This window comes from Mytilus edulis, chromosome 5 (genome assembly GCF_963676685.1).
Source record: "Mytilus edulis chromosome 5, xbMytEdul2.2, whole genome shotgun sequence".
Lineage (NCBI taxonomy): Eukaryota > Metazoa > Mollusca > Bivalvia > Mytilida > Mytilidae > Mytilus > Mytilus edulis.
The window spans coordinates 72,313,214-72,329,055 of NC_092348.1; the positions used below are offsets into that span (position 1 = coordinate 72,313,214).

Consider the following 15,842-nt stretch of genomic DNA (forward strand, 5'->3'; position numbering starts at 1 on the left):
AGGAAATACAAGCAACATATGTGTATTTTTCCAGTTCTGAGTTCTTAAATTAAAGGAGGAGAAGTTTTCATAAATTATGTACCTACTGACTAGTATATCACTCCAACTGTCATTCATCCGATAAAATCCCCTTACTATAAGTTTGTTTTGGACTTCATCAAACCCAGTCAAAAGTATAAAACACTAACTAGAAGGGAATTGTGTGTGACAATGAGGTTCCAATGGGTTAGGTCACTAAACAACCACCGTGGAATTCTTCTTAATAGGCTAAATTCAGAGGTAAAGTAATAACAATATTAACAAGACAGGCAAATGTAGTAACCTTTCATATATTTAATATAGAAAAATAATATGTAAATAGTACATAAACAACTTATTTATATTGTTTCCTTTAGAAAATAATATGTATTAACATGAAATTTCAGCACATCAGAGGTATTTGATATTAGCTAGGCATGAAAAAACAACTCCAAATATTCAATTTGTGGCGTTTAGAATTAAGGTCACAACAGACACTAATTATATACACAGATCTAATCTGATGCTATAAATATTTTCAAAACAAAGTAATGTGCAGTATCTGTATATGTGACAAACATAGAACTGACTGACAGTGACTTTACCCATGACATCTCCATGTTTGACTTAGAGCCAGGAACCTAACTAGAAATTACAAAAATAATACATAATAACCCTCTAAGGCTATGTTTTAAAAAATAAAAAAAATATATTTTGATTTCTGTCCGAGATTCTTTTCTAGGGACACTTCAATTCCCTCAAATGAATGTAACTTTGGCTCTTTTCCATAATAATTAGTGCTCAATTATGATTTGTTCTATGATAATTGTACCACTTAAAACAGATTTCTAACCAACACCTCTCTTGCAGTTGAACAAAATATAAAATGATCATTTAGTGGTTTCTATCTTAAAATTAGAAAAAGAAGGTACAAAATCAGTTAATTGATACTTACAAAATAATTATGAAACACTTATTGATAATGAAAGGGTTGTGTAAAACATAATAATTTTTTATCGTATGAAGTATGTTTTAACATTGATTTTACACAAATACCACTTATTTGTTTAGAAAACATTTTAAGTATTTCAAAGATGAACAAAACCTCTATCCACTACTGATAGTTGTTTAAAAAAAAATATACTTTCAAAAGGTAGTGCTAATAAATTGGAAGTAAAAAACACATTTATTTTTTTCTATTTTTTCCATTACACTACCTATGATACGAGACAATGAAATGTTTATTCTGTTGGATTCATTCACACAAAAATACAAAACAGTTCAATGAGACCACAATAACATAAGTCATACTTCATAGCACAAATACATGGTAACAGAAATTCAAATTGCACATTTTAAATGTAATAACTTAATGCATATATGTGATGAATCGTCCTTTTCCATGTTACTGTTGTGCAGGATAATGTGCTTCTAATCATTACAACTGACAAATGTTCTATTCTTCTGCTTGATTTTCCTACTGCTCTTATCCAAGGGTATTTCTTTTGTCAGTTAATTAAGTGCATTAGCTCACCGAATTGTGACTGAGTCTAAGCCTCCTCGATGAACAGTAAAAATATTGACATATTTTGTTAGTTAAAATAACAAAAACATTAACAGTTTTAACTCTTCAGCTCTTTTCCTTTGTTTAGCAAGTACTAATATTGTAGATTTAAGGTCTGAATAATATTACAGGTACTGTTTTGCAAGTGCCCTTAAGAATTTTCTTTTTCTAATCTGTAATGCTCTCTGTATAATGTCATCAGGGTTATTGCTGTTCAGGTCTAACTGGCTCAATGCTTTCATCTGGAAAATACAAAATTCATATCAATGTATAAAAATATGTCAAGTATCTCAGTGTTACTTCAATTACTTAACTGATCACTTAACTACATTTAGAACATGATGTTGCTCATTTCTAAAAGTATTGATCGTGATCTAAAAACTAAAACATATCTTCATGCAACTACCAAATGCATCAATAAAAGGTGAATTTAGCAATTGATTTATGGTAATATGAGCATGTTATTTCAATTTATTACATTGGTTGCAATGAATTACATTGATTTCCCAGTTAGATAAAAACCGATAATTTCACATGTGAAATAAACGTGGTTATTTCACTCTCTGACGTCATACAACAATAGGCGTTGTCAAGACGTCGATAACTTCGGATCAAAACAAATTGTCAATGCGTAGGAAAAAGATATAGTTCCTTACATTTTCTACATTAATTTCAATAAAAAAAAGCCATTTGCCAATGTAATAAAAAGAATAACTAATCGCCGTATTTGAATATAAAAAATAAGACAACTTGTGACCGACGCCGCTATGGATTAAACTCGTGCTGCGCACTCGTTTAATCCATGAGTCATTCGGTCATGCGTTGTCTTATTTTTGATATTCAAATACGGCGATTAGTTATACTATAAAGAATTGTTTACTTACAGCTGTCTGTCTTTTATCCATTTCTCCTCGTCTTGTATGTAAATCTATATTTAATTAAGGAGTTATATTAAAACACTAACGATGTGACAATATAATTTAAAATAAATCTCTGGTCCAGCAGACTTATTCTTCTTCTTTTTATAACTCTAACTTTATGTAGGAAAATTCCCTACAAATAGCAAGCCTGGGATCTGTAGGTATTTTTCTTTCATAACTGTTGCAGAATATTGGAAAATGAGTTGAGAGATATTTGCACATAATTTTTACCAACTATTCAAACAGGGAGACAAGACATAGTTCTAAACAGAACCGAGAAAACTAAAGATTGAGATTCATCCATCCAAAAATTATGAAATCTGTATTTCAATCTCCTATTTTCATACTGCATTTGGTCAATAATAATTTATAGAAGGATACGGACTAGAAACTCTAATATACTGATATCCCAAATACAGGAATAATATGAGTCCATGGCATCGTAAGAGTTCCTTTCCTGTAAAGCTTTGAAAGCTGTGGTATAGTCTACTTCATCTGTAAACTGGCATAATACTGCTACCTGAAAAAGAATTTTCAAATTAGTCTTAAAATATCATAACCTTTAATTTTGAAGAGAAAACAAACTTGTAGAGTGACTTACAGAAGACTGGAAGTATATACGAAAAAAAGCTATGTGTGTTTTATATTTATCATATACTTAGCATTGATATGATAGCTTTTGCATATGTGTAATGAGCGGAAGTACACAAGCCATAATTTCCCACCGGGGCTGATAACCCATATCAGGTGCATCTCCTGTACAAAACCCATAAAAGTGCCGCTCGTGCAAGTTACTTCCGGTGTTTCCGGTATCGGTTGTTTACTTTTCCATTGTGACGTCAGATGTTTTTTATGACGACGTCAAAATTTACAGGAACTTTTGTGGGGATAGTTTAATACTTGCTAACAAATGCCATTGACAATTATGAATCATTTTATAGTACAACAAACATGGAGTAGTAATGATCGTAAAACTCTTCCAAATTTTCAATGTTTCAAAATGCCTCTATAAGAAATGTTACCATAAATATATAAGGAGTTAATGATGCTGTTGTTGGACAACTATAGTATATTTGATTTATAATTTTAATTTTCTTTATAAAGTGTTTGACTGTTTTAGTTATTGCATTAGTTTATTTGCTTACATAAAACTATTGTCGGAAGTATATGATAAAGGGATTAATACATGGCCTTTTCCATATCAGCCTGGGTATCATCCCTCAACCCATATCAGCACCTCAACTCCGTCTCGGGCTGATATGGGGGTCTCGGGATGATACCTAGGCTAATATGGAAAAGGCCATGTAATAATCTCTATATATATCTCACCATTGTTATTTTAAAATATGAAATACATTTGTACTGAAATTTTGTCTGGTATTAACATACCTGTGTATGGCACTGTAGATATAAACAACACTTGATCATTCTTTTGTATACCTGAAAAAGAACAAGACATTTACACATTGTATACATATATTTATCTTTTAACCTAAAAGGGATTTTTACCTGACCAACACAATCTTTAAAAAAGTAAGCAGAAATGGAGGAAATGTAATCAAAAGAAATGCTTTTAATCACATCAGCCAATATATTATAGAAATTTATAAACAACATATCATATATTTGTAGGAGCCTGTTATTGAGTCGCTGCTGTGTTACATATTTATATATATTCATTTGTCATTATTTATTTTGTAAATTAAATAGGCAGTTAGTTTTCTTGTTTGAATAGTTTTACATTTGTCATTTTGGGGCCTTTTATAGCTGACTATGTGATATGGACTCTGCTCATTATTGAAGGCCATATGGTGACATATGAATAATTTCTGTGTCATTCTGTCTCTTGTGAAGAGTTGTCTCATTGGTAATCCTACTACGTCTTCTTTTTTAAACATTACCTCATGGAATGCAATACAGTGTAACCTGTGTTATCCAACACACTGGGGGACCAAACAAAAATCTTGGATTAAGCAGAGTTTCAGAATACTCAGGATTTTTTGTTCAAGGATAGGCATATATTGGGTCCATGAAAATGTGTCGGATAAATCAGGATGTTGGAGTTATATTGTATCAACCTTTAAAAATTCCAAGGGGTCACAAGTGATAACATAAGTAGTGCTAACCTGATCATCATATAAACTTTTAGGTACAGCTATTGAAAAGAAATCTGATGCTACAACTCCAGACTCCATATAAAACTTCATGGCTGGAGAATACTGATTATTTGCTACAAAAAAATGAAATCTTTTTCAGCTAATGAACTTTGAAAAACAAATATTCTTAGTTACCATTTGGTAGAAGTTTCTATTTTTAGACAAATAATCAAAGAGGAACAAGGGAAAACATGTACATAAAATTTCATACTGTTCAAAATTCTATATATTCATTCATATCTTAATCATTAATAAACAAAGGCATTTTTTTCTCTGGTACATGAAATATTTAATAGTCAAAACAAATAAGAAGCTAAAGGAAACCCTGTTAAATAAGTATAGAATAATTAAGATCCTGTATTTGTCAAATATTAACAAATTATTATTTCATTTAAATGAAAATGATTTTACATACAAGCTCAACTCACCAAAGTGTATATCTGCCTGTGTCCTTAGCCAAGAAGGCTGTGAAGGGTTAGTAACTAGGGCATGCTGCATCAAAATGGAAAGACTCTCTTCTATGGCTCGAACATTTAGTGTATTGGGACTGAAATATATTGCAAAACAAGTTTCACACTTGGAAAAAATTCTTTAATATGAGATTTGAAAATTTATTTCCCCTTTTTTGAATAAATAAATGATACATATTTTCCCTTTTTAATATGAATTTATGTAAATTTATTTGCCCTCTTTCATATAAATTTATTTATATTTATTTTCCTTTTTTATACAAATATATTAAAACAAACTCAGTTGTTTGAATTGTTTTACATTGTCTTATCGGGGCCTATTATAGTTAACTATGCGGTATGGGCTTTCCTCATTGTTGAAGGCCGTACGGTGACCTATAGTTGTTAATGTCTGTGTCATTTTGGTCTTTTGTGGATAGTTGTCTCATTGGCAATCATATCACATCTTCTTTTTTATATTAGCAACAGCTTTGGATATGAAAAAGGATCAGGAATTTGCATATTTGATTTTGACAGTTCCTGACTATAGAGGATCAGAAATATTTGGATTCAAAGATCCACTTTCAACAGTACTTTTCCTCAATTTTGGAATAATGCACACTTTAATAAATGGTGAAAAAAAAATACGTATTTACTTACTTGTTGACAACAGTGGGCCAAAACTGTACATATTCACTATAGATCTCACAAGAAATGTCATCCTAAATATTAAATACAAAGAAATAATATGAATGCAAATAAAACAATTGTTACCAAAATTTACATTACTCTCAAATGATTTAACCCTTTATCATTTCACTAACGAAATTTTGTGTTCAACATCTAAACATTCTAATGAATAAAATGTGACGTTTTTTTATTCCCTTTTCAGTTTGTTTTTGAAAAGTAAAAAAAAAAAATCTGAAAATATTCTGCATTCATTTCCTGTTTTCTTCTAAATGTTTATATTTAAAGCAGTGAACCTAAAATGTTGACAATTTATGCATATATACATACCCTGAGTAGATTGTAGTACTTGGTGAAGCAGGATATTAATACAGAAATACATGAAGGATCCTTGAAAAAAAAATGAACATTTTTCTATCAGAAAATGTATTCAAATTCTACAAAAGGTAATAGGCATCATTATTTTACGTTAAGCTCTTCCTATGCCAAACATTTGGAATATTGTTGATGAAGTTCGATTTTAAGATAAAACGCTTTGGTACTATCAAACGCAAATGTCATATACAGAGATTGACCTTTTGTTTGTTAATTAATTAAAAAATTGCATAAATGTCACTAAAATTTGGAGCATCCCTTGCCAAGTCAAGAATAATTGTAATATTGACCTCTTAAAGTCTATATGGTGTTTATTTCAAAAGAAACAAAATATAACTGAACTGTGAATGATAAATATCTTCTCCAACAAAAACAACTTTAATACTAAACAACTAAAAATGTTTGAAACTTTTGTATTTTAGTAACATCTGATATAACTATCCATAGCAACAATCTAAAGTGTCTTTTTTAAGTACCTTTCATGTCTAAAATAAGCAAAATTAGGAATTCAGTCCATGCACTGTATAGCAAATGACCTACATTAAACTTTTTGGGACTCCCTGAAAGGCTTTCAGACAAGATAGCTATAGTCCAAATATCTTCTTTCTAAACTAATACTACCCATCTTTAACTTAGTAAAGAATGTTTGGAAAGCTACGATATACCTGAAAGCTATCCTTCGGCCTCAGTGTATAGTAACAACGGTACCTACCTTGAACTTTGTGAGGAATGTTTGAAAAGCTTCAACAGCCATGATAGCTATCGTTGGATCTCTGTGTATTGCACTGTGACGACCACTACTACTAATCCTCTGACTTCCTATTGTGTAAATATTCCTCACTGAAATAAAAATGTTATATCTTAAAATAAGTACACACAAAAGATAAACCCTTTTTAATACTTGTATTTTAAAGAATTTATAAGATTTTGTTTACATGTAAATTACGGTTTTCAAGTTTGTAGAACTCTTTTTCATCTTCTTATATTAACTGTAAAAAGATAACAATTATATATATTTTCTGTCTTGAAATAAATGAAAATTCATATAGAGTGGGGTGCTCATTTTCGCCTGGGACACAATTTCGCCGTTTAAGGATTTTGATGTGTAAAAACTTCAAAGGATGGCTGAAATGGAAGAAATGTACCCGTAAGTTATATTTTTATAACAAATATAATATTTTTTTAAACTGAGACAAAATTGCAACTCCTACCGAAAATGACCGAAAAAGGGACAACGATTTTCGGACAATTTCCTGAATAAAAAACAGGATTTCAAAGAAGTATTTCTAAGTAAATATTTGACTGAATGCCCTAATTTTGAATTCTTTATACCTTTGAAATGTCTGCTATTCATCTATAATGCAATTGATTTGATAAAAATTGTTAAAAGCTTCGGTTATTTGGTTTTAAATAGATGTGTAAAAACGGCGAATATGTGTCCCCCATTGACAAAACATCCGGAAATTTCAAACACCCTTTAATCTAACTTTTCAGATGATTTTCTTAAAACAAACCGGTTTTCAAGCTTAAGTATATTTTGCATTTGAAGTTATCTTCATATAGAAATATCAGTATACTTCAAAAACATTTAGACCTGAACATAAACTGTAGAAAACATGGAAAGATGTGGCGAAAATGAGCACCTCACTCTATATAAATTTAATAAAAAGTTGAAATTTATAATAGTTCTGAAGTCATAAAACAGAAAATCTATGAAAACCTGCATATTTCCTATTCATTGATTAAAATAAATTTGATGGCTTGGGTTAACAACTGTAAACTCTTAATTTCAGCCAGAAATAGGACCTACTCCTTTGGCAGTAAATGTCAATCAAAAATATAAGCTTGCCTGTGTCCCATATTTCTCTGGATAGTTTCCGAACAGATTTAACAGATGGTAATTCTTTCAACATACAGGCTACTTGTCTACAAAACTATGTAAATAAAAGAAACATTGCTATAATTATTCATATTTTAATACTTGTTTACAGTAAATGTATTTAGATTAAGAAATGCTGAATTTAGACAACTTTTACTGCAAGCAAATCATTAACTCTATCATAATATGAGCTGCGTCGGATAGAAATCGACCTTATGCAAGTGCATGTACACAGATACATACATAAGACTTTGATCGATTTTGGAATAATTTTAGATATAAAAGATGCAATTTGGTCCGTTTTAAAGGGTTGTCTTCTTCTGCAAATCTACCTTAGGAACAATTACAGACTTTCCGTAGAAATTATTTCAACCCAAAATAGGTTAACAGAGGTATTAATTTTCGTTTGCATAAGGTCGATTTCTATCCGACGCAGCTCATATATTCTGATTATTTTAAGTAAATATATTTTCTACAGACAACATTAAATCAAATTACACAAGAGTGCACACGCTGAAATGTCTCGCCTTCTATACTAATCATTGATATTATGTAGATAGTCCTAAGTATAAAGCTTTATTACAACTGTCTCATAAACTTAACATTAACCAAGATAACTAAACAAACAATGAACCATGAAAATGAGGTCAAGGTCAGATGAACCATGCCAGGCAGACATGTACAGCTAACAATGCTTCTATACAATATATATAGTTGACCTATTACTTATAGTTTAAGAAAAATAGACCAAAACACAAACACTTAACACTGTGCAATGAACCGTGAAAATGAGGTCAGGGTCAAAAGAAACCTGCGCTACTGACATAAAGATCATAAAATATTTCCATACACCAAATATAGTTGACCTATGGCATATAGTATTAGATAAAAAGACCAAAACTCAAAAACTTAACTTTGACCACTGAACCATGAAAATGAGGTCAAGGTCACATGACATCTGCCCGCTAGACATGTACACCTTACAATCATTCCATACAACAAATATAGTAGACCTATTGCATATAGTATGAAAAAAAAGACCAAAACACAAAAATTTAACTATAACCACTGAACCATGAAAATGAGGTCAAGGTCCCATGACATCTGTCCGCTAGACATGTACACCTTACAATCATTCCATATAACAAATATAGTAGACCTATTGCATATAGTACGAAAAAAACAGACCAAAACACAAAAATTTAACTATAACCACTGAACCATGAAAATGAGGTCAGGGTCAGATGACACCTGCCAGTTGGACATGTACACCTTACAGTCCTTCCATACACCGAATATACTAGCCCTATTGCTTATAGTATCTGAGATATGGACTTGACCACCAAAACTTAACCTTGTTCACTGATCCATGAAATGAGGTCGAGGTCAAGTGAAAACTGTCTGACAGACATGAGGACCTTGCAAGGTACGCACATATCAAATATAGTTATCCTATTACTTATAATAAGAGAGAATTCAACATTACAAAAAATTTGAACTTTTTTTTCAAGTGGTCACTGAACCATGAAAATGAGGTCAAGGACATTGGACATGTGACTGACGGAAACTTCGTAACATGAGGCATCTATATACAAAGTATGAAGCATCCAGGTCTTCCACCTTCTAAAATATAAAGCTTTTAAGAAGTTAGCTAACACCGCCGCCGCCGCCGGATCACTATCCCTATGTCGAGCTTTCTGCAACAAAAGTTGCAGGCTCGACAAAAATGAATTCAGGTTTATGCTACACAATCTGATCCTGTCATGTTTTTGCTAATTTTCAGATGAATAAAAAGAACTGTCAAAGCAGTATTTTATCTGATTTCAAATGATTTTCTTCTATATTTTGTGGGTTTTTTTTCTTCATTTTTCTTAACCTTTTAACAATGCAGTGGCCTATTGAAATAATGCTAAATGTTTTTTCATCACATTTCTCAAATCCTTAATTTACTTTTAATCCTTCTTCAAAATTGGGATGGCACTCAATTAATTTACATTTTACAGATCAGGAAAACTGACTCCACATTGAGAAGAAAAATCATTATTTTATCTTCAATCAACAACAATAAAATTCCCTCCTTATAACTTCAATTTTTTGTCCCAGTAAACCCATATTGAACCAGTTGCCAAAATGGTAGCTATTTCAATAAAAAGTAAAATGAGACAAAATTAAACATATTTCTTGACAATACCTCTATATGTCCACTTCCACTTTGGTCCATATTACTTAGGTATCCTATATCTCTAATGTTCATCAGGAAGGCAGCACAGTGTTGTATTATATTATGACTAGGTTGGATATCTAAAAAAAAATCATTCTTTTAAAACATGTTACTAATATCATAAAAATAGTGCACCTTATTAGATACTTTAATTAAGGTTAATTGGTGTATCCTGTTTAAATAATGGCCCCAAGCAATTGGAAATTCATAAGAGGGAGTGCTACATACCCGTAGCTAGGGGGGTTCAGACGACAACATATAAGCATGGTTAAAGAAAACGTTCTGGTCGATTTATGATTTGGAAATTCCTGGCTACGGGCCTGGTCTTAAAGACATTTACAAATAGAAATTTCAATTTGATTCTTGAGGTTTTATTCTCTGCTCTATATTGTTCCATGCAATGATTGTAAAATAAAATGAGTAATTATCAAATTATTGTGATATCTTTTCAAAGAAATAACAATAAATAGCCCTTTTATAAAATGAAATGAGAGTTGCTTTAAAAATAATTAAAGTGTAAAGGAGCTCTTATATTCTTTCATTAATATTCTATAACAATACCTTGTCCTAATCTAACAGAAGTTATACAAGTTTTAGTTTTCTTGATAAGATCTTGAAGTGTTGAATTTTCTCCAAGTGACTCATTCATGTTGTATTGTTGTAGATCTGCTAGTAGGGTATACCATCGTATGTGTTTGGATAATGTGTAGGATAACTCTGCTACAACACGATCAGCCACCATCAGCAACTGTCTAGCTCTTTCATATATCTTAAAAGAGAAATTAGTTGATTTAAATTATTATTTTTTTATTTATGAACATAACTCAAGAATGGAGAGAGTAACAACACTCAAATGTGTACTTTGTATGTGTTTGGTGGTAATAAGCAGTGTATAAGTTTCATAACATTTGTTAGATGCAAAGTAAAGTTAAAGTGTGAAAACAATATATTTGGCAATTTTTCCCTTTACAACGGGACCTAACTGGAGAACAGTGAAAGTATGAATAAATTTCATCACATTTACTTGAGGCAAAAGAAATTTAAAGAATGGAAAGGGATTTTGGGACCTAACATGTTCAAACCTGAATTAAACTTTTGCACATGATTTTCACTTATTTTAAAATCATTTTGAATTCTTTGTTATGAAATCAATGTCAAGTTGCTGATATGATTTCCAATATAATGTCTTATTGGACCTAACAATTTCATAGGGCTGAGAATAAAGGTGTATCTCGAAAATTCTAAGTCAAATGTTTAAACATAAAATTATGACAGCAGTAGAACTTGACAAAAACTAATTCCATCAATGGATCATACACAGACTATTTAAACCTTCTCAATGACTACATGTATTACAAGGCCATAATGAACCTTACCCTAACGTCCATCAAATGGCAAGCTTTTCCCACCAGGAGGTATATATAGGCTTGATCAGGACTAGATGTCAAATTGTATATGACTTGATGCATTTCTCTAGGAACCTTCCACTGTAAAATAATATTATTCAGTTAATAAAGAAAATAAAAGTGAGGTGTTTCCATTTGAATTTAAGATAGTGAAGTGATCATATTTAAAAATTCACATTAGTTTTTCCAGATTTTGTATCTTTCAACGGAAATATGATATTGGTTATATTTTCAATTGTTCAACATTCTCACCATTTTACAGCAATGTTACAATCTTTTTATAAATTTCTACCACTTGCATTTAAACATAGCTTTAACCCCGTTTTTAAATAACTGCCAAGTGAAATTATCTATGTCAACTTTTTTAAGCAGAGTCTAGGCCTTTCAAGGCTTGCTAGGCAGCATATATGTTTTGTTCATTGTTGAAGGTTGTAAAGTGGCCTTTAGTTGCGTACATCCACATAACAGATGATTCAAGTTTGACATATTTGCTTTGATTAAAATTCAACTTTGCTTTACAGCCAATTTTCGTGTTAACAAATTGCTCTGAAAATTTAGTTGGTTTACAGTGGTGTGGTTAACTCCATACCTTTTCATTGAGTGACATGACATAGGCTGGAGACCTTCCAAGTTTGGTACAAAGATCTGATACAACATGGCGTATTATGTCAGGGTCGTATGAGTACATTAACTGTTGTTCAGGATTACTTAATGATACAGAGGAATCTGAAAAATTGTAGTACAAAAAATAAATTATTTTCTAACATTAAATGCTAACTAAAACAATATAAAAGTTTGTTGTAAAATTTGAGTTGTTACACATGAATCTGCAGTTTAGTTCATCTTATTCTTATTTCTTTCTAGTAATTGATAAACTGTACTATAATCATATCATAATTATGGATTTATCTTATATTCTACGTTAAATCATATCAGTGAATCAATATTTGTCATTTATAAAACCAAAAAATATGAAAATCAAAATGCAAATCTTTATTAACCAAGCTAAAAAGTAACAAGTTTTGCAGTTCAGGTATATAAATTACTTTTATGCATATACTAGAATATATAAATAAAAATATGTAAATATCTAGAACAAACAAATCAAATCTTGCTAATACCAAAATCTACAATATCCCAAGTAATAATAAATGTATAAATGTTATAATTATATATCCATTTTATCTATTAAAAGTGTATTTTAATATTTACATACTAAATCAATCGCCATACAAATTTGCAAAATACATATGGATAAATAAAACCATGCATTATCAGGAACTCCACATATTCTTATTCAGTTACAACCTCATAGAAGTGATACCAAAGGTAGGGAGGGTTCATGTCACACAAATAAACTATGGATTATTAATAAAAGTCCAGTGTGATCAAATTAGGGACCAGTGTGATTAAATAGGTCTTAATAGGAATATTTTCATTTCTTGTTAATATAGTTCTTACCTCTTTTATCATGATTACTTGCTAAATAAGTATTTATCAAATCAATTAAAAACAATTTATTTTTTACATGCTTCAGATTATGTATTAAATATTCACCAAATCAACATTTAATATTCTGACAGCAAATTTCTACAAATTCAAATACATATAAAAAAGTCACCAATGTTTTGGGAAACATGCTCACATCCACTCCACTTAGAGTTTTGATGGATAGTTCTCTCATTGGAAATCATACCACATCTCCTAATTTTAAAATCAGTGTGTTTTTGAGTTATTAATATTTTTTTATGAATAAAGTCTTTATACTCTGAAACGTAAAATCAGAATTTTCTAAAAATAGAAAATATTTAAAATACATTTACACAATTCAACAAAGTTTCATGAAAATTGTGAAAAGCATTTTTGAGTTATAGAAAAAAAGAAAAAAAATCCTACACATTTAATGAATAAAGAATAACTCAGAATCATAAAATCTGAAATTTATAAAAAATTAAAGGGAGCTTACATCTTTGAATATAAACTATTCAGCAAAGTTTGATGAAAATTGGTGGAAGTATTTGAGTTTTTGTCTGAAGTGTTGAAGGGCCATAAGACAGTCAAACAACGGTATACAACTGAAATATCTGGGCTTCTGTGCCACATATTTTTAACAATAGTAGAATAATTTCACATTATTTTTTAAGTATCTTAGGTAGCAAACTTATAGTTAAACATAAATAAGCCTTCTATTACAGAACTTCTTTAAATATTATATATTATTTATAAAACTATTGAAAAAAGTTAAGTGTTGAATTAAAATAATTGGGAATAAAACCAAACCATCCATAAAATATTAATTTACTAATAAAATGACTGGCATATAAAATTAGCATAACACAAAAATTAAAAAAGCAACTTTCTTTTTTCAAGCATAACATTTTTCATGTCCTATCACCTCAATTGTATTATATGTAAAATATGGAGCTGCATGCTACAGAAACGCAACCCTGAATACCTCTGATCATTTGTAATTCAGTTGGTTGCTGGCTGAGAGATGACAAAGTAGACACCGTAGATAGACTCCTCATTGTCGGGAGGGAAGTCCTCAACAGATTACCTTTGATCATATCTAGAATTTATCAATCAAAAATCAGGCTAGCTCAAAAACATAGATATATCAGTAATTGAAAAAAAAAAAAAAAAAAAAAAAATATTATGATGATGTTAAAATGGTTAGTGTTCTTATTAATTTATTATTGGTTAATTTATTCATTTCCAATTTGGTCGAGGAGATATTTGCTAGACTAATTTTCTCCAAACACTTTGTCCAAAAATAAATATTGTCCTTCCTTAATTAAAATTGACACACACAGTATATAGAATTGAGTCACTCATTGTGATTTTATTTATATACATTATATAAATCACATGTATAATACACAACGTAGTTATTAGTTCCATAAAAAAAAAAACCACAAATACCATTAAGAAAAAGTAAACACGACATGTTTTGGTTTCGGGTAATGAGAATTGATAAAGCAATAACTGCCAATCACATAATGTTGTAGGCACAAGTCACTGCATATGTGTTTTATCAACTTTGAAAAAAACCTTTAGGATCTTGTTCAATATCAAACAGAAATTAATTTCATCATGAGTTAATTATTTTTTACCATTTATGTCCTATTTCCTGATGTGTTGTTTTTCTAAAATTAATCATTTGTATAAATACCTTTTGTTTTTATGTATTGTTTATTTGCTGTCGCAATGATGTATACCCCACATCTATTATCATTTTATCATCAAAAATAAGATTTTAACATAGTATTTTGTATAGTAATATCTTTTTAATTTCTTATATAACTGATTTTTTTATTTCTTTGTAGCTTTTGTAATTTGAAGTCTATGGGTGTGCTTGTCCATTATAGTTATCCTTAAAACGACTCTCAAATTGTAGTTCTATATTGTTGAGGAACTTATTTATGTATGTGCCTGTCCCAAGTCAGGAGCCTGTAATTCAGTGGTTGCCATTTGTTTATGTGTTACATATTTGTTTTTCGTTACATAAATAAGGCCGTTAGTTTTCTCGTTTGAATTGTTTTACATTGTCTTATCGGGGCCTATTATAGCTGACTATGCGGTATGGGCTTTGCTCATTGTTGAAGGCCGTATGGTGACCTATAGTTGTTAATGTCTGTGTCATTTTGGTCTTTTGTGGACAGTTGTCTCATTGGCAATCATACAACATCTTCTTTTTTATATTAACTTATATGAAAAATGTATTTATCTTAAAATACTAGGTTGATTGGAAGAAAAGCATTTGCAAGAAGCTTGTATTAATTTTCTGGTGACTGCAGAGCTTACCAAAATAATTTTATATGAAAAGTGATCAAGCACTTCTATCAAATATATTTCAAAACCACAGTGCAAAGTGTCTACAATATTAAAATAAAAATCATAATTTGTGATCTCCACATATTTTAAGTGAAAAAAAATAATGATAATAAACTGTTATCACAGAGATATGTCTCGCTTTTATGTAATTTCAATAATGGCAATGTTGAAATTAAAATAGCAACACTTTAACATGTAAGTTTTGCAAAATGTTTCAAGTCAATGAACCATGGCTGAAGGTACATGGCTAAACAATTTCCATGGAAATGAGACAAACTAATGCTAATACAACTACATACCAAATACCATTGACTTATCATAAGTAGTTCCCTT

At 30.2% G+C, this 15,842-nt stretch overlaps 1 protein-coding gene across 5 annotated transcripts in view; it reads right to left on the bottom strand.

Annotated features, from left to right (window-relative positions):
- Positions 1-318: 318 nt before the first annotated feature.
- LOC139524400 (integrator complex subunit 8-like) overlaps positions 319-15,842 on the bottom strand; it is a 37,576-nt gene continuing 22,052 nt past the window's right edge. For 2 of the 5 annotated variants that reach the window (XM_071319173.1, XM_071319170.1), the window contains 15 exons: positions 14,131-14,244; positions 12,265-12,401; positions 11,646-11,756; positions 10,831-11,038; positions 10,240-10,349; positions 8,019-8,103; positions 6,882-7,009; positions 6,125-6,184; positions 5,768-5,829; positions 5,087-5,205; positions 4,629-4,732; positions 3,892-3,942; positions 2,884-3,022; positions 2,467-2,510; positions 319-1,824 (listed from right to left, as the gene is read on the bottom strand). In XM_071319173.1, coding sequence (XP_071175274.1) covers positions 1,708-1,824; positions 2,467-2,510; positions 2,884-3,022; positions 3,892-3,942; positions 4,629-4,732; positions 5,087-5,205; positions 5,768-5,829; positions 6,125-6,184; positions 6,882-7,009; positions 8,019-8,103; positions 10,240-10,349; positions 10,831-11,038; positions 11,646-11,756; positions 12,265-12,401; positions 14,131-14,244 — 1,589 coding nt within the window. In that variant the 3' untranslated portion in view covers positions 319-1,707. Of the gene's footprint in view, positions 1,825-2,466; positions 2,511-2,883; positions 3,023-3,891; positions 3,943-4,628; positions 4,733-5,086; positions 5,206-5,767; positions 5,830-6,124; positions 6,185-6,881; positions 7,010-8,018; positions 8,104-10,239; positions 10,350-10,830; positions 11,039-11,645; positions 11,757-12,264; positions 12,402-13,136; positions 13,158-14,130; positions 14,245-15,842 lie in introns of all 5 variants that reach the window. The other 3 variants (XM_071319175.1, XM_071319171.1, XM_071319174.1) reach the window with 2 other exon arrangements.